At 41.6% G+C, this 19,869-nt stretch overlaps 1 protein-coding gene across 2 annotated transcripts in view; it reads left to right on the top strand.

Annotated features, from left to right (window-relative positions):
• SF1 (splicing factor 1) overlaps positions 1–19,146 on the top strand; it is a 49,037-nt gene extending 29,891 nt beyond the window's left edge. For both annotated transcript variants that reach the window (XM_018567074.1, XM_018567075.1), the window contains 9 exons: positions 3,998–4,150; positions 8,983–9,072; positions 9,161–9,344; positions 9,577–9,692; positions 9,764–9,871; positions 14,042–14,234; positions 18,259–18,442; positions 18,512–18,673; positions 18,785–19,146. In XM_018567074.1, the coding sequence (XP_018422576.1) occupies positions 3,998–4,150; positions 8,983–9,072; positions 9,161–9,344; positions 9,577–9,692; positions 9,764–9,871; positions 14,042–14,234; positions 18,259–18,442; positions 18,512–18,673; positions 18,785–19,101 (1,507 nt within the window). In that variant the 3' untranslated portion in view covers positions 19,102–19,146. The remainder of the gene's footprint in view (positions 1–3,997; positions 4,151–8,982; positions 9,073–9,160; positions 9,345–9,576; positions 9,693–9,763; positions 9,872–14,041; positions 14,235–18,258; positions 18,443–18,511; positions 18,674–18,784) is intronic.
• The last annotated feature ends 723 nt before the right edge of the window (positions 19,147–19,869 follow it).

Here is a 19,869-nt window from a genome sequence, read left to right as displayed (position 1 = left end):
GATCGCTTGTATGGTGACAGGCATCGCTGCCTGTTTTTAAAAACCGGCCCTTTCCCGCTCGCGCGCCGAGCGGCGCGCGCGGGGGGGCGTGTCTGAGCGGACGTCTAAAGACGCCCGCTCAGATCTAGAGAGCTCGGGCCGGCCGTTTTTTTACTACGGAGGTGTTTTTTTTACTACGGAGGTGGTTAAAAAATCCTTAAGGCTTATATACAGCTGTCTGATAAGTGTGTGACCCATCAGTACTTTTCTGGGTGTTCTGCAGAAACTTGAACTGATCTTCATCTTAAGTCTAATTTTCAATGTGCCATTGAATCGCATATTACAGCCTTGATAATTCACTGAAAAACTATTGTTTAACCCATAAAAGCTAAGGCCAATTTGTTAATATTTGCTTTTATATAAAATATCTCATCCCTTGGAGACACAGCATTTCATATTAATCTGTGGGTATTGCTGCCACCTACAGAAGGATTGGACACTGGGAACAAAAATGGAGGCCAGCCCCTAGGGGCCACAACCCCTCCCTTAAATACCCTGCTCACTAGAGGTGCACTGAAATGGAATTTTCTGACAAACAAACAAAATGGTCAGGCTAAACATTTTTTAAAACATGTTTAAATTATTTTTTTAAATTGTTATTTTTATTATTTTTTAACTTTACGGTCTAACCGTGATTGACGGCCCTAGAATTGCTCTGGTTTGCACCCATGATGTGTTTTGTGTGGGGGTGGGAGACTATAAAAAAAATTGCATTTTTTTTTTACATTTTACTTTATTGCTATTACAAAGGGGATAACAAGCCCCCTATGTAATAGCAAATATAATAGGTCCTCTTTATGGAGACATCAGGGGTCTGGAACAGGTAAGTAATTTGTATTTGCCTTTTTTATTTTTAAATTATGGGGCATATTTCTACTGCTTGCTAGCAGTAGATATATGCCAAAAAAGGACTTTTATTCTACTTTATTAACAAATGTATCTTACTGTATTTGTGTATCACTCGGCTGTAGATCCTCAAATCTCTGAATTGGTGCTGACACTGTCCTTCCTGCTGTGGGGGGGCTACCTTTTGTTCCCCTTAGTCCCGTTGTGTGTTGTAAAGTTCCCACCACTCCAAGCTCGCTCCCGTGATTGAGTACAATCTCACGTTTAGTTTACTCATTTGTATTGGGATTGTAGTCCATCATGGGAGTGAGCTTGGAGCGGTGGCTACTTTACCATACACATGAGCACCATGGGACCAAAAGTAGCCACCCTCCAGAAGGACAGTGTCAGCACCAATTCGGAGATGATTTGAGGATCTACAGCCGAGTGATACAATACACAAATAAGATACATTTTTGTTGATAATTAAGGTAGTCGAATGTATTAAGATGTAACTCTTGAGTTTAGTGTCGCATTAATCGTTCATTACATAAACAATCACGACGGGTGAATTTGCATACATAGCCTAGACACATTTGACTGTTGCCCTCTCTTTTGAAGAGTAATAACTGCCTTCATGAAAAATCTAGGCTGGACGATCAATTTTTCCCCTAAGACTCCCAGCTCCAGCTGTTTCTCATGCATGTAAGGGGCATGTTTTTAGTCAATTTTCTAACGTGACAATTGTTGGCCAGATCAGGGCAATGCTTTTTTTGTCTCGGTACTTTAAGATAAAAATCAGCTCATACTTTCCAACTTCTTGATGCAGAAATCCAGAAGGTATCTAAAAGGGTTCAAACATCTTTCTTTACAACTGTATACAATTGTCTTTTACCATCTTGGTTTGATGTTTATGCTTAACTGATCTTAAAGGTATTTTGTTTGCCAAGCCTGCGTATTGAAGTAAAACATTTCAACTAGTTTGTCAGATTGGGATAACCATGATCTTGAAAATGTTAGTATAGAAAGTGACTGTGGTACATACATTGATGACTGCTGAATTGCACAAATGTAATGCACTGGTATGGCTAGCCTTAGCCTAGATAGTGCCGTGCAGCCCAGCTGGGAAATTTGTAAGCTGCATAGAAGTAATTTTTTTATTTTTTGGAGTTCACCGTAAAACAGAAATGCATGTAAAGCTCTTCAGATTTTCATACATCAATTCTGTGTGCATAAACACACTACGGGAGGGGGTATTGGGTCTTATTTCTTAAACTGGGTTGTAGTTGATTTACTTTTTATGCAAGATTATTTAAATATTTTACTATTATATGTACTTGTCAGCTTCAAACACTGTTGGGCATAATGAATCTGTATATGCCAGCTCATGGTTCTTAGCATTGGAACTAGAACATCTTACTGATACAGAGCCTTGTTTATCCTTCCTAATGTTTGGAGGATGCTATTGTTGGGGCTTCTGCTCCTACAGCTTTAGTAAAATTCCATTCTTTAGACATGGTGCTAGAAGCTCTTGCAGATGAATGTATGAATATCTTTTTGGGTAGGTGCAATATTGTCAAGTTAGGATTTGAAGTTTTTTGCAATCTGGGAGAAGCTAAAATGCAGCTGAGCCCAAGTTTATCCAATTTTTCCTCCATTTCATTGAAATTGGTTATGTACATCCATCTTAAATTAGGAAATGAAGTAAACAAAATTCTTACAGGAAGGATTGGATAATTCTAACTATTTAGTAGTAGTGCCTTGCTTTAACTGATTACTTGTTAAAATGTAATCTACCCTTTTTTTTTTTTTTTTTGCTTGGCTCTGCATTAGTAACAATACACCCATGTGTTACAGCCTTCCAGGTGCATGTCAGTTAGCTTGAATGGTGAGACAGTCTCTGTGGATTTTGTTTTCTTTAGGTGTTAAATTGTGGGATTTTGCATGTAATCAAAGTGTTGTGTATGTCCTTGTCACTGGCCCTATTTAATATAGCAAAAAAGTTTTACATATGGTCCAAAATATGTGATATGCCATTTATCACTGTAATATTTAGCAGTAGCTTGCTTTGCTAGTCACCTACAACTGATATCTTAACCAATAACCACTTTCTTCTCAATGAAACTTCTCTTTCGAATGTCTTTAGCAGCCTTTCCATTTGACTTCAATATAAGTGTCGATAAAGGCACATTTTATGGGTGAATATCCTAAATCGGCTATGTTATTTATACAACTTAACGTTACACTGTTCTCTCAATTTGTGGTGTTTTGCCTGAAAAGCAGGTATTGGCAAGGTTAACCTTTTTCATTTTTAACGGTTAACAGCTTTTGTACTTCATGAAACAGGATATAACTATTGTGCCCCACTTAAGTACGGTTTGTGAGCAAAATTGTATAATGCTAATGATTTTTTTTCCCCTTGAAACAGCCCTCTAAGTTGAATATTTGGCAGATTTAATTACATTTTACAAAATTAACCTGCTGACTTTTCTCTCTAGTAGCTAAAGTGAATTTTCTTTTGTTTTGCACTAGCTCATCTTTTTGATCCAGTGCATCACATATAGTAGATGGGCCCAGTAAAAACCTTGAATGCTCTCTGCAGACCGTAACTTAAAAATTATTTGATTATTTAAAAAAATGTTTTTCCCATTTTACTGCATTCATTTTGTTCTGCAACATGAGCTTAAAATAAAAAGATGTACATTGATAGGCTAGTCACCACTTATTCTAGTATTAGACTAGTAGTCTAGTCAATTTTGTTAAAAGAAATTTAGATCCTGGCATTACTAAAGATTTTATATGTTCCAGTTCACTCATAAACATTCATGCCTTGCTATATTCCATACTGCTACAGAGAAAATGCTGTAAATGTCACGTTTTTCGACCAAACACTAAGAGCCCCTACAGGTTTTTGTACACATTGAAAGTGTTTTTCTTACAAATCCTTAAGAGGTTACCCACCCAGCAGATAAAGAGTGGAGGGAGATATATGTAGCCACAGTATGAAAAAAATATCCGCAACAAGCTGTTGTAGGTGGCTTTATATACAGGCTGAAAGCTATATAATGTTTCCAGCCACTTTTTTTTCAATGATTTTTTTTTTTTTACACCTTTTTGTTCTCCTTCCATACAGATCGCCATCTCCTGAACCCATTTATAATAGTGAAGGAAAGCGCCTGAACACACGCGAGTTCAGAACACGAAAGAAATTGGAAGAGGAGCGTCACAACCTGATCACAGAAATGGTGGGATTGAATCCAGACTTTAAGCCACCTGCCGACTACAAGTGAGTTTTTTTTTTTTAAATACCATTTGACATTTAATTGGTTAATGTAAGTTATCTTAAATCACCTGATACGTACCTTATTTACAGTATAGTTCCATAGCTAATACGATTGAAAATAGATTGTGTCAATATTTAGCCTCAAAACTTCTGCGGCTATGGTTTGGAGAACTTTAAAAAAAAAAAAAAAACTTGCTGGTAAGTTTGTCATCTCCTCTCCCTCCCCAAGGGCATTCTGATCAATTATCTGGAGCAAAATATTTAACCTATCAGAATAAAAAAAGTTAATATTTTGATGGTAAAATCCAGACATTCCTAACCCTTGGGTTAGGCTGTCATTAAGAACTATCTTCTGCATAAAGAACAAGGAGTCCTTGAAGTGATGCTCTGGCCCCCACAGAGCTCTGGCCCCCACAGAGCTCTGGCCCCCACAGAGCTCTGGCCCCCACAGAGCTCTGGCCCCCACAGAGCTCTGGCCCCCACAGAGCTCTGGCCCCCACAGAGCTCTGGCCCCCACTGAGCTCTGGCCCCCACTGAGCTCTGGCCCCCACTGAGCTCTGGCCCCCACTGAGCTCTGGCCCCCACTGAGCTCTGGCCCCCACTGAGCTCTGGCCCCCACTGAGCTCTGGGATAATCTAGTCTGTCTGGGATTACATATAGAGAAGGATTTGAAGCGGCCTACGTCCACAGGTTTGTGGTTAGTTCTCCAGCATGTTTGGAACAACCTACCTGTTAAGTTTCTTAAACTGTGTGCAAGCGTACCTGGAAGAATTGATGCTCTTTTAAAGGCAAAGGGTGGTCACACCAAATATTGATTTGGATTTCTCTTCTGTTCATTTACTTTAATTTTTTTTTAATTGATATAGATAAACTATTACCCTTTTATTTCTGAAAGCATTCTTTACAGCATTTTTTCACAAGGAAAGTTAGATATTTATGGATGAGCGCACTTATAACATCAAAGGGGAAGGCAGGGTAGAATGGCGACAATAATGGGTACTAGACATCCATGGTGTGCTGCTCAACAGGTAGAGGTGTCCTCTTTGTAAACAAACAGCGCAATAAGTGATGTAATATCAGGGAGAAAATGCAACAAGTAATCGAATTGCACTCACAATGTTTCCAAAGTAACTTTCTACTTGGAAACAATCTATCCAGGGCTGGCAGCAGCACTGTGTTTCTAGGAGTCTGTAACAAACCCGTTCTGGAGAAGAGATGATCAGTGAAGAGAAGAACACAGAACCAACCCCTCATCGTGTAGGTCAATTAAAATATTTAAGTAACTAATAAAATGCGCTCACACTTGATGTGGTAAAATGGAGCTTTAATAGTGTTGAGTGTAGGGATGCTCACAGCTGCTTTCTCTGTGCTGGTCTCCTGGAATGTGGCCGTCATGCAACAGTTTTGTCCCCTGATGGTGCGGGAGCTGGTATATAAACGGAGGAGCACTTCAGCTGTCAATGGGAGGCAGCAATTGGGCTGAGATAAATGTTCTGGCTGAAGCGAGGTAGAGACAGGAAACAGAAGCTGGAGACACAAAGGAACTGGGGAGGGAATCCTGGATGAAGGCAAGGCGCCTTGTTTTACAGCCCGGGAGAAAAACAGATTGCGTTATTCTTTGCATTCTGTGGAAGTCCAATCTTTCCAAAACTAAAGCAGCTCCATATCATTAATTACATTTTCTCCCCCATGCTTGACAAAAAGGCATCCAGCACTTCTTGATCCATATGTCAGAGACCTATCTGCTTGTAATGCTTTTTAGTTATCCACTGTGCAATGTGTTCTTTTGACCAATTACACTTTTTCTTTGTAAGTTTCAGATACGGATTTCTTTGAAATTTTTGCCCTGATGTTCCAGGAGCATCTTTTCTTGCAGGTGACACTAAGCCGTACCATAAGCATTAAGCTTACTGTACAGCTGGTGTTCTGACACCGAAATCGGAGAGCAGTATCTTATTCCTTTTCATGGGTTTTCTTGAATTTCTCATTTGAAGCTTCTGTTATCAGTTTAAAAGGTTTCCTCCCACCAGCCAGTAGTGTACAGCAGGATGAAATAGCATGGATGGTTATATGACCCATTTTTTTACCGCTTCAGCTCTTGCACAACTGTCACCAAACAGGCATATTGCAGAAATATAAAAATTGCTCTAGTCCATCAGGGCATAACAATGCCCTGATGGACCAGAGCAATTTTTATATTTCTGCAGTATGCCTGTTTGGTGATTAACTGTCCTAATCGAAGATAATAGTGAAGCATACATTAGCCTTTATAGGACAAGCAAGACTTTCTCTTAGCAGTACTGTCTTGCAAAATGTATTTTGTATACAATATATAAACAGGTGTAATAACGAAAGTTTTTTTTATTATTGGGGGACTAGTGGTCTTGCAGCAGGATTGGTCACAAACAAAATCACTGTAGGCCAGCCCAGGATAATGTCTTCCACTACCAGCATGCCTCAGTTTTTTGCCACTTCCCTAGGACATCTTTTCTTCAGCTTTGCTGTGTGTAGAGTCCCACTGTACCTGGTGCCACTGTACCCAGCTCTTTCTGCTAAGGACTCCAGGGCTGTTTGCCGCACACCTACTGATGGTGTCAATGTCTGCAGCACAGAATAGTGTTGCCCTCTACTTCCAGAGTCTAGGCCATCATCAATGTACACTTTAGCTCCGCCATATGTGGCTTGTTCCTCTGTACTCCTGCCTTTGTATTTTTATTATAGCCATGCTAGACTGTATGGCCTGAATCACCTAGTTATTTGCTGACTGGCCACAAGCATGCACGCCTTCTCTCTCAGATTCTTTCTGATCTACCCGTGTCCTTGGCAACTTCTGAGCCTTCAGTCACAAAAATGCCCTGTCGCTCCAATTGCCTGAGGAGTTTGTCTATTTTTCCCCGATTTAAGAGACTATTTTGGTTTTTGAAAGACTCTCGCCTCTCTGAAGCTTGAGGATTATCCTCTTCTACCAGTAATGCTTATACTGGAAGGCTGCAAAGACTTTCCATTACTCCTGCTTTTCCAACTCTTTTTTTCCTAGAGATTGGAAACTACATTTTTTTTTTCTTTTCCCCACATTTGGACTGCTCTTGGAGGTCCCAAAGGTTGAAGACATCCTGTGTCCTTTATGGACAAATAACTAAATGTTCCTAGTACTACTTTGCTACAAATCTGTGGCATGCCAGAAGTGGGAGGGATTATCTTGGCTCGCCTGCAGTTTATTTTGCAGTGTCCAATCCTTCTGTAGCTGCAAGTGTAACTTGAAGGTTAAAGACCTCCTTTGTCCCTCAATGGTATCCAATTAGTACAGAAATCTTATTCCAGATTTTGTCCAATGTTTGTTTAAAAATAAGTAGTGTTACAGTAGAGTAAAAGAATACATTTAACTCTATAATTTGCCTGTAAAGTTTATAATTTAATGTTTCTGGTACAAAGCATGCACGTTATTTTGCAAATGAAATGTGCAACAAAATAGATTGAAGGGGGTAAATGGTTTAAATAATTAGACTGGTACTCTTTGAGAAGGTGGCATCGCAACATCGAGGTGTTCTGGACAAATATTTTGGAACCTGGGGGAAATGGCTCAAGTATAGATCTGCTTCACCCTCTTAAGTAGAGGCCAATTGCATGAGGATTTTCAGGCTATTATAAATATATAAATAAATACAAATATTTACGTATACCTTTAATGCTAGATATTGTTCCAAGCGTTATAATTAAGTTATAAGATATGTCTAAACTAGCTATTCTCTGTAGATTGTATAATGTTTTTAAAAATGTAAAATACCTAGTTTGTTTTATATAGTGTGCCAGGCGCATCCCGCAGCTCAGTTTTTCAGCAATTTCCCGCTTCCTCCATTAGGCGTTCATGAGTAGTGGGAGAGTGCGCCGCTCTCCTACACTACATTTTCCAGAATGCACAGCGCTCAGTGTTCTCACTGCACATGTGCCCATCTACATAAAGTCCCTCTCCCTTCCCTGATTACTTCAGTGAGTTGACCGCTGCTTCTTTATCTAGCTCAAGAAATATCCACCCATTTAAGTAGAGGAAGTCAGCAGAGGAGACGTGAGGGAGCTTGAAACGTCATGTCTCATTGTAGTTCTCAGTGGGAGCAAGCACAGAGGGTTGCTACGTTTCAGCTCCCATAGGGACCATGGAGAAGAAGAGTAGCCACCTTCTAGCAGGAAGTTATCCACATGCATAAAGAGATCATTATTAAATTACTATGTTGTAGAGCCTATTTTCATAAATTTTGGTGCGAAGTGTTGCTTTAACTATTGCATGCATGATATAACCTTTGATCTATATATGAATGAAATGGTAACTAGCATGTAACAATTTGTATTTACTCAATGACACTTGCAAATTATATGCTATGTTTTACAGAGGAGCAACTGCATTTTAACAGCTACTCTTGCTATTTGATACTATTTGATTGTTGATATCAGCAGCAGGGGAGAAGCAGGAATTGGCAACTAGACCTAGAAACTTTAAGTTTTTTGTTTTGGGTTTTTTTTTCCATCTTCTATGACAAAAGTGGTGGTTATGATAAATGTTTAAAAAGGGCATATAGCTGCACAGAAGGTAAGAGGGAGTATCAAAGTATACATTGCTGCATGTATGTATTCAGATTAGGGTTTACCATTGAGACTGCAGAAATGGAAATACATTTTTAACATTTAGGAGATTTCAAACTTTTTGGAAACTAGTTTGGTTATCTATCTGTGCATATAGATGGCTTAATATTTACATTCTGCAGTATTTACATATAAAGCTTCCCTTTATCTGATCATCCATTGCTTTTAGTGCTTTATCATCTCAATTGTTTGTTTTTCAGACCACCTGCTACACGAGTCAGTGATAAGGTTATGATTCCCCAGGATGAGTACCCAGAGATCAATTTTGTGGGTTTGCTGATTGGTCCAAGGTATGAGATTGGTTATAATTTTTGTGCCAATTTTGAGATTGTTTTATTTTTGTTCCTTTTGGAAATCTTAGTTTGTTTTTTTTTCCAGAGGAAATACACTGAAAAATATTGAGAAAGAATGTAATGCTAAAATTATGATTCGGGGAAAAGGGTCGGTGAAAGAGGGAAAGGTGGCCCGCAAAGATGGGCAGACCCTTCCTGGCGAGGATGAGCCACTTCATGCCTTGGTAACAGCCAATACTATGGAAAATGTCAAGAAAGCTGTAGATCAGGTAAACATTAGAATTGTTTTGAATAAGCAAGTTTTCTAGATTTGGTTTTGAAATCTGAAGACTTAGACTTTCACTATGTTGCATTTGGAAAGTGAGGAAGAGTTAGAACCTTTAAAGAATTTGGTATAACCATTAGTGGAAAGTGAACCCTTCTGGGAAAACTTACCCGTATGAATAATGGGATTACTTAAATTTTTTTCTTGTGGGTTTGTTTATTGCATCTTCTTTCCAGATTCGGAATATCCTCAAACAAGGTATAGAGACTCCAGAGGATCAGAATGACCTTCGCAAGATGCAATTGCGTGAGTTAGCACGGCTGAATGGTACTCTGCGTGAAGATGACAATAGGTAATATACATTTATTTTAAAATGTAAAATTTTAGCTCTGCAGTTGATAACAGCCGTTAACTTGTTTACAGGATACTACGGCCCTGGCAAAGTACTGAAACACGTACCATTACAAACACCACGCTGTGTACAAAGTGTGGAGGAGCTGGTCATATTGCTTCGGATTGCAAGTTTACAAGGTAAGTTCTAGGAGCCAATTTAAGGCTTAAGGTACACAACTATGTACAGTTGAATTATATTTTTCTTCCTCGCTCATTAGGAAATTCCAACAGGATCTAAGTGCCCTAAGCCCTCTGCATCAGCAGGGGGCATGCGTCCCTAGCAGTCCAAGCTCACCTCCTCTTCATAACGTTTTGCCCCTACTTGTCCATATCAAGGTGGGGGAACAACTTCTGGCGTTTGTGGACTACTGGCTAGCCCACATGTTGGTCAAATAAGTTTGCAAACTAATAGCCTTGCGATACCTAATTTTAATTTCTTAACCTCCTTTTCCACCTCCAACTTGTGTCTCTGCAGGGGTTAGGGGGCCTACAGCCGTCAAGCGATTCCTAACCCAAGGGGTTTTGACCCCAGTTTCTACCACATACAAATTTCAGGGGTTTTATTGAAATCTCTACGGTGCCCAAGAAGGGTGGAATTCTTCCAGTTCTGGCTCTCAAAGCTTTGAAGGTTTATTTAAAAAGGTCAGAAGTTCAAGATGGAGCCGATCCATTTGGTAGTTTTTCTGTATCAGGGGTCTCTCTGGCATCCATAGACATAGAGGATGCCTACCTTAATGTACCCATTTACCAGAGGCATCGGAAGTTCTTGTGCTTTGCAGTAGAGTAATATTGCCAATTTGCAGTATTACCTTTCACCCAGGACAGCAGGCAATGCAGCACCAGATCTGTAGCAGTTCTGTGGAACAAATTTCCTCTTATTGTACTGGTAGATCAAGGTAAGGCACCTAACAGTTATCGTTCTAGTGGCCCCACGCTCCGCTATTAGCTGGGAAGTCGTTGTACCTCTGCGCATCTGAAGACATCCTGTACGGATTTAGTCAAACACCACGGGACATATATGTAAACAGTTTGGGAGACCAAATGCCTGGCTGCAGAGTTGGAGGTGTCGGACAACGGAATTGGACAGTTACATGCCGGCTCTGTCGGCTGTATGCTTGCCAAGTGTAGAAAACTGGCAGGCGGACACAGTCAACAAAATCCCTCTGTCAGGCAGGCTAGGTACTTTCCCAGAAGTCTTCTAGGAAATCTGCCAGCAATGTGGAATGCCAGATGTACATCTGCTGGTGTTATGTCTCAATTTGAAGAATGGCAGGTTTGTAGCAAGGGACCCTTTGGCAGACGGGGGATGTTTTGGTAGCTGTGTGATTGCTATGCTCTGCTTTTATCTGCTGGAGAAACTTGCTGCGACTACTTTTCCACATAAAGTTTGAGGGCATTCCGCAGATCCTTAGTGGCTCCTGATTGGCCTAGCTGGTACTTAATATGGAAATGGACACTCAATGGTGTCTGCCACAAAGAGAAAAACTGCTATTCTCAAGTCCCAGTTTACCAATTCTGCTTTATGGTCTTTAGCAAAAATAACTGTTGGTGGCAGCATTTGTGGTTTTGTTTTGTTGAACATTAGAGTTCCTACTGCTGACATTATCTCAGAAAGTGGCATTTCTTGTGGCCATCTTTGACATGCAGGGTCTCGGAACTGGCAGTGTTCTCTTGCAAGCCTCCATATGTGGTGCATTATAAGTAATTCTGTGTCCAAGACATTCCTTACTGAAAGTGGCACCAGCTTTCCACCCGAATGTTGTTCCCTCACGGTCCTACGCCTGTCCACCCTAAGGAAATGGCCTTATACTCGGGTGTAGTCAGGGCAGTAAAGGTGTTTTTTAATGCCATGTTCCATTTTTGTGGTTGTAGAGGGCCCATGCAAGGGCCTTGCAGTATTGTCTGCTATGATCTCACACTCTAGATGTGGCAAACCATTGTCCTAATGAATGCACACTCTACCAGGGTGGTAAGTGCATCCTAGGTTTTATGCCAACAAGCCTCAATTTCTCAGGTTTGTAAGGCAGCTCATACATTCACAACATTTTACAGGTTGGATATGGCAGCGTGGGCTAATTACTTTTTTGGGTGTAAAGTTTTTGCCTGTGGCAGTTTGGCAGTTTTTTCATTCTATTTGCCTGCTTTAGGCTATATGGCTGCTTTGGGATGTCCTAGTCCGTGATTAACTAAAGCAAAGCTGTGTCATTTAAATTGTACTCCCCATAAAATCCTTTTCTCCATTTATTGGAATGCATGATACCCACCCCTCTGACTTCTGCCTGTAATTAAATACTTTCTTTTTGAGTGTACTGCTATGCCATGTGACAGAAGTTGTCCACAACTGTGAAGGGGGTTTTGGGCGGTTTGCTCCCAGGCTCTTGATTTTGTGTGCCAAGTGTTCTACTCTTGCACTTAGTGATTTACTTCATTTGGTGATAAAAGCAGAGCATGTCCTCTTATGAATGCTCAATAAGTGTAAAAAAAAAATTCAGATTTCCTCTATTGAGGGACATAGGAAGTTCTGTTCTTTTGGCGTATACTGCTGTCTACAGGAGGATTGGACACTGGCAAATGAAAAGAAGTCTGGTTCCTGATTTGAACAAACTGTTTTCTAGTTGTCAGATCAGCTCCCGTTAAGCGTGATCTTCTGGGGGACAGTTTTTCCCAACTGGCTACTTCTGGACACAAAGGGCGAGCGGCCCACACACCAAGGTGCCATCCAGATCATGTGATGCAGGTGGAGGTTGTTAGAGGTAGACCCCAGGAAACCTTGGGGCAGGATTGAAAAGAGCAAAACAAGCTAGTGCGCTTCTGTAGCAATCAAAGTCCCATTAATCTTATTTAAAGGGTTGTTATAGATGCACATGTATGGCAACTCCAAAAATGTCTGACATGGAAAACCGAATGTAAGCATAAGAATAGAATCTTTTCCACAGGGTGACATGCCTTGTGAATACTTTGTCCAGGAGGGTTTGGGAGTGACTTCACTGTATCCCTTTTTTAAGTGCTTTATGACTATAAAGGGATGTTAATGCTGTGACTTTCCTTTTTCCTTAAGATGCTCTATTTACTCAGACATTGGTTGCCATCTTTATGTATGACTCCTACCATCCCTATGGGGATTTTTTCCCCTTGTCCTCCACCTTCAAGTTTTAGAAGGTGAATATGTCTGCGTTGGTGGGTGCTAGCTTCACAAGGTTTTTCGGTTTGTTTTTGGGCTCTGGTTCATATGTTCTTGTGGTCAGCCTTCCCCTCTTCTGTCAACTGCTTTAGGACATCCCCCATAATTATGGAATGCTATTTCCTCACCTGGTATGCAAATGGCTTAGTCACTAACAGACCTATAAGGCAACAGTTTTAATTTCACTGACTAGCCTTATCTGCAGACTTGTACTGGGTCAGTGATTAGACTGAAGCCTTAGAAGGTAACTCCAGGTAGATAGAAGACAAAGTAATGCAGCTCTGCATTTATTCCTGAATCTATTTAAATGCAACCAATGGAAATACTTTAAATCATATTTAATCAATACTAATGTAACACATGATTATCATTTGATGTGGTGTCTCGTTTGTTTCCTTTTCTAATTTTTTTTCCTTTTTATTTTCATCTGATCCTGCCATTAACAATCTACTATGTAATATGTACTAGAGACAATACTCACGGCACTAAAAAGCATTGCTGCTCTGTGCTGCTTTCCTGGTTTGGACTACAAGCACATCTTATCTCCATTACTGGGGAGGCTGTGTTTTGTAGTTCACAGAAGACATTTAAGAAAGCTGATAACATTGTTTGAGATCTGTTAATTGATCAGGTGTTTACATGCACATGGGATTTCTGGCAAGAGGAACAGGTATCCCTAATTTGTAGAAAATGTACTTGGCCTGAAACGTATGCAGCCACTACATAGCTGTACTAAACTCAAATTTGGTAGGAGAGGGCAGATACATGTCCTTTTTAGCGTGCTCCTGTTTTTCATTATCTAGTCACCAGGCTGGGAATGGAGAAAGGACACCACTATTCCTAAATTGTAAGTAGTTTTATCTGTGTGGATATTGGGCTGTGTAAATCTCTTGACTGGATAGACAGAAATACAGATCCTTGGTAGGTAAAACAGATGTTATGCTTTTCTGTGATTTTTCTTTACTAGGAATTTAGGCTTAAATCTGTATTTAGACAATGTTTGGCCTGAATTTCATCTTATATCTGAAATATTTGTTACAAATACCATTTGAAAATTTTATTGTGTCAAGAAATAGAATGTATTAGTATTTAGAAAGTTATTTACCCTACTACTGCTGTTATTTTAGTGTTCAGGTGCGACCTGGAGAACCTCAGTCTGCCCAGGATAAAGCAAGGATGGATAAAGAATATCTCTCTCTCATGGCAGAACTGGGTGAAGCTCCTGTGCCTTCCTCTATAGGAGCCACAACTACTCAGTCCCACAATCCTGTTCAAGGAGGTCCAAGGCCAATTAACATGGCAGGAAGCCAACCACCGCTGGTATGATACTATTTGTGTGAAGAACTGAAATTTTTTAGACCATTTAATCCATGGTCATGATCTGATTAAATACTAATTAGAGAGAGAGACTGATGTCTAATGGCTCCACATTGACCTTGAAACTGTCACACATCGACTCTAGATCGGTGAGTGAGCAAACACCTACCGTTGCTCGCATAACTTCCCAATTAATCTCCCTGCAGAGAGCCGTGACTATCAGGGATAGTGCAGGGATCCTCCCCTTCCCCTCTCTGGTCCTTCCCCTTCCCCTCTCTGGTCCTTCCCCTTCCCCTCTCTGGTCCTTCCCCTTCCCCTCTCTGGTCCTTCCCCTTCCCCTCTCTGGTCCTTCCGCACTAACTGGAGGAATGAACAGGGAGGGTAGGTTGCTCTGCCTCTGGATGGGGCCCGCTGTGAATCCGCCAGCTAGGTGGATCTCGACAGTATTGTGGGGATCTGTCCCGACTGTGGCATGCCCAGTATATAGAGGGCAGTAGCCCACTATATACTGCGCTTTAGGTCACTGAAGGAAGTTTGTATATGTCCTCCCGGGACCCTAAAGAGAACTATAGGATAAACATTTTACCCCATAGTTCTTTTCATTTGTTAAAAAGATACAATGTTTGTGCTGGCTGTAGAATCTATTTCTTAATCTTGCATTACTAGAAAAAGCAAAGCTGTAAGAACAGCCCTATATAAACCTTCCCACTTGCAGCAAGCATGTTTTTTTTTTGCTAATGTCCTTAGGGGGAACTGACGTCTCTATTTTGAGAGAGACAAACCGCTAATTTTTATCAAGATTTTCCTCTAGCAAGATTCTCAGCTAATACATGGCCACTGTGGCTTCTTTTTGCAGGTTCCAAATTAGTTGACTCAGCTGTGCCTGCGGGGATCTTACTCTGCCAGGAAGAAGATGCATAGCTGGCCTGTGATGTTGCTTTGAGCACTTCACAGGCCAGCTTGATCCTTTGTTAGGCGCTCACTTTGGCAGTTCAACGTGATGAGTTAGCCGCAGGGTGCTGTTTGGGTCCTGGGCCTGTGGTACATATGCTAGTATCCATTTGTAGATATGCCCAGAAAGAGGAAGAAAGGCTTGGTCCCCAACACCCTACTTAGCTGACTGGGAGAAAGGCAGAATAGCTGCTGCTTTAAGTCAGGAAGTTGCCCCGTCTAGGAGCCTAGTCTACTGTAGCTCTGGTTCCTTAATGTTTAACAAGTAGAGTAGGTTTTTTCTTTTTAGCGACCAGGTTAACGCATTAGGTGTATCACCTTTGATATTTTGTGGCAAGATGTATGTACATCAGAAATATAACCACTCGTTGGAAGATTTTACTTTGGTGTGCTGGTGATATATTTTACATCTACCCATAGTAGTGGATGTTCTGGGGACTCCTTGGGTTTGGTTCAACCTGATTTAGATCTTTGCGCCTCAGGAGCATCTAACCTGTCCAAACGGTTCTGGGTGAATGTGGTTTATGGATTTTTTAGGCTCCTCAAACAGTCCCCATGAGCTATCCCAGATTGCCTGGGGCTGTAGTCCTAAGGGCTAGTCAGTCAGGGTGTTAAACCTGCATGACTGCAGGCCCCTAAAATATAGAGGTTTATCAGACTCGTTCGAACGCTCTGCTAAACGCTCAAACACCGAAATCCCATTATTTCCTATGGGTATGGTTCACACCTGGGCGTTTTACAGGCCCTACAAAACGCCCTACGCCCAAAGAACTACAGGAGCTTCTTTGGGGTGTTTTTGTCGCGCGTTTCCATTGGGATACAGCCAAGTAGCCCTTGGAAACGCGTGTTTGTCGCACGTTTTTTACCATGGATCGCAGTAAAAACGTGCGTCACGAAACGCGTGACAAACGCGCATATTGGATACGCCTAGGTGTGAACCCAGCCTTAGTTGTATTCCAAAGTGGAATCAACTGGGAACAGCAACTCATCCACAAGGTGGTAGGCCACATAAAATGGCATCGGGGTCAGTGCATGCTGAAGCGCACAGTGCGCAGAAGTTGCCAACTGTCTGCAGAGTTGATGGCTACAGACCTTCAAACTTCGTGTGACCTTAAGATTGGCACAACGGTGTGTAGAGAGCTTCATGGAATGGGTTTCCATGGCCGAGCAGCTGCATCCAAACATTACATCAAGTGCAATGCAAAGCGTCGGATGCCGTGGTGTAAAGCACGTCGCCACTGGATTCGAGTGGAGACGTGTTCTCTGGAATGACAAATCAAGCTTCTCTGTCTGGCAATCCGATGGATGTGTCTGGGTTTGTCGGTTGCCAGAGAACGGTGCTTGCCTGACTGCATTGTGTCAAGTGTAAAGTTTGGGGGAGGGTGGCATTATGGTGTGGGGTTGTTTTTCAGGGTTTAGGCTTGGCCCCTTAGTTCCAATGAAGGGAACTCTTAAGGCATCGGCATACCAAGACATTTTGGACAATTCCACACTCCCGCCTTTGTGGGAACAGTTTGGGGTGAAGGAACTTGACTGGCCTGCACAAAATCCTGAGCTCAAACCGATGGAACACCTTTAGGTTGAATGAGGGCGGAGAATGCGAGCCAGGGCTTCTCATCCAACATCAGTACCTGACCTCACAAATGCACTTCTGGAAGAATGGCCAAACATTCAAATAGACACATTCCTAAAGCTTGTGGACAGCCTTCCCCGAAGAGTTGAGGCTGTTATAGCTACAACGGGTGGGCCAACTCAATATTGAACCCGATGGACTAAGACTGGGATGCCATTAAAGTTCATGTGTGTGTAAAGGCAGGTGTCCCAATTCTTTTGGCAATATAGTTTCACTCGTCCAAATTAGTGAATATACAATTCAGTGTAACAGTCTCAAAAGTTATTTCTCCCAAAAGAAGTTACTCAAAACGCTTCAAATGGTATGAGGTTTTCACCACTCCTTCACATAGACTACTTCTCTCTACCTCTCCTCATGACGACATACTTGCCAAGAGGGCCACTCGCCTCACTCACTGGACCTATTAGGTCTAAAAACACGTTTTCCTCTATTGCTTAATATTAAAATCCACTGGGCTCTTCCTATTCACTTGTTATGGTTTGGTTTCACTTGTTCCATCCCTCATATACAGCTCATTGAGAGAACATAAGGTAGACCATAGTGCACGCCGTCAAATGATTTGCAAAAAATTTATTCGAATATACTCCCAAGATCACAGCATCCATTAAAAAGTAGGTTCAAGTTTTTCCACTATCGCTCAACCCACTTTCTTGTGACTGTACGCTCTGTTCCTCTGCTCCACCCTAGGTGTGTTTTGTCAACGCGTGACTTTGTCAGGGGTTTGGGAGAGGAACGGAGCTGGAGCCTCAAATGTTCGCTCGTAACCATGATGGCGCTGTAAACAACTCTCTCAAAACACATAATTGCAATTTTTGCATCATGATCTCAACCTCCTATTCACATTAACAAAAACCTATTCCTATAGCACACTTTACTAAAACAATTAAAAGGTTTATACCATAAAAAAATTAAATTGAAAATAAATATAAAAATTGGCAAAATTAGAGAATAACAGGATATCAAAGATCATTTTATATATCACCATCAAGAATAAGAACTAACAGTTGGTTAATATCATTCTTGGCAAACCACACGTAAATCCTCAAAAGTAACAGCTCTACATGTGCTCACAATAATTTATATGATGTATATGAATATTGTGTTATAATATAGGGTATTTGGTTTATCACTTTAGCGTTTAATTTTGAGAGGCAATAGCACGGCACTGCATAAAGTGTGAGGATTTTTTACTAAGTTTATGTAGGGACACAGGTTTCACCACACCCTTATGGTCCACTCCTGCTAATGCTTTCCTAAAAAAAATGGAAATGTGATGAAAGTGGAAGGGCTTGGCTTATACCTGGCTAACAGCTTGGTTTCCCATTGTCTGGCTAACAGCTTGGTTTCCCATTGTCTAGTCTCCTGTGAGCAGCAGTGAAACACATTTGTAACAGAATTAGTTTACTGTATTTTTAATAGCATGTTTTATTTGTTTTCTTACAGAATCGTCCTCCCTGGATGGCCACGGATAGGCCATATCCGGCTTTGCATGGTGCGCCTCACTCTTTCCCTGGTCCTATGGGAGGAGCAGGAAACGGCCCACCCATGCAGCATAGTCCTGCTGGTCCTCATCCTCACTGGATGCAGCCACATCCTGGAGCCCATCCACCTGGTCCCCATCCCATGGGTAAGACAGTTGATACATTTTCTATTTGATTATGTCTGCAATTACACTTGGTATTTTTCATAATTGCAGGTCTCTTGCATTCTCACCCCATGGGCTTAATGCCACCTCCACCACCACCACCACCTACTGGCCCAGCACCACCACCACCGTCAGCCCCTAATTTGCCTCCCTGGCAGCAACAAGCAACAGCTGCCCCTCTACAGCAAACTGCACCCCTTTCTTGGCAGCAAAGTGAGTATGAACTGTTCTTTTTTTTTAAATGCCATTTTTCTTTCAGTTAATTTCTCTTTACAGCAAGCGTGTGTTCTTTCTCTTATTTTGATATTTTGCATTTCATTTCAGCCTCACAAAACACATCTGCCTCTCTTCCTCCATGGCAGCAGCAAGGAGGAGCCACTGCTTCATCAGGCACATCCATGCAGACGAATGCTTCCTTGGTGCCGCCTCCTCCGGGTGTTCAACCTCCACTTCCACCTAGTGCTCCTCCACCACCACCTCCTCCTCCTCCAGGAACATCTGGCCTTCTCTATGCCCCACCACCTCCACCCCCACCTCCAATTGATCCTTCTAACTTTGTAACAATGATGGGTATGGGGGTTCCAGGTATACCCCCATTTTCTATGCCCCCTGCTCCACCACCACCACCTCCCCAAAACTAAGCACGACAAGTTAATTTGTCGACCAAGCAGACCTTTGCCTTTTCTTTTTAATAGAGCATATCTTTTTCCACAGGGAATACAGTTCCTCCCAGTGCATAGAAAATAAAAATACCTTTTCTTCATTGAGGGACACCAGATTCCAAGACAATTGGGTTATACTGTAATCCATAGGAGGATTTGAACACTGGCAAACAGACCGACCAGTCTGGTACAACTCTTCCCACTCCCAGCATGCCTTAATTTTTTTCTGGTCTTAGGAGGATGGATAACTTTTCTCTACTGAAAATAGTTTAACTGTTTTAAATACATTTTTCTTCGCTTTTTTCTCCATCTACTAACTGCTTGAGTTAGTCTCTTTATGCAGCTGTCTGGATCAGTGTATCTTCAGAAATAGTTTGAGGCCATACTCTGATGTTTATGGGGCTTGACTGAAATGTGACCTTTGGAACTGGTTTCTGCTATAAGAATTCTCTAGACTTTTATGTACTGTTAGATGTGGAGTGCTTTCCAAGTCCAGGGCTGTAACCCAATCTCCGAAGACTTTTTTTTTTTGACTGGGAGCTACTTTGTTGATTAGAACATTCAGGGCCACTTCACACCAATTGCAGTGCGTTCCAGAGTAGTAACTGCTGGAATGCACTGCATTTGCACTCTAAACTCCTCCCTTTGTTCTGGGGTGGGAGGGGATGTGGCGGTGCATTGAAGTCAAAGGCATGGCTGCCCCCACCCGCAGTGCGATCTGACGTGTGGCAAAACATTGCCTGCTTT

This window comes from Nanorana parkeri, unplaced genomic scaffold (assembly GCF_000935625.1).
Source record: "Nanorana parkeri isolate BGI_ZX_2015 unplaced genomic scaffold, ASM93562v1 scaffold1004, whole genome shotgun sequence".
Taxonomy (NCBI): Eukaryota; Metazoa; Chordata; class Amphibia; order Anura; family Dicroglossidae; genus Nanorana; species Nanorana parkeri.
The sequence above is the reverse complement of the archived record's forward strand: the minus strand, read 5'-3'. Positions and strand labels throughout refer to the sequence as shown.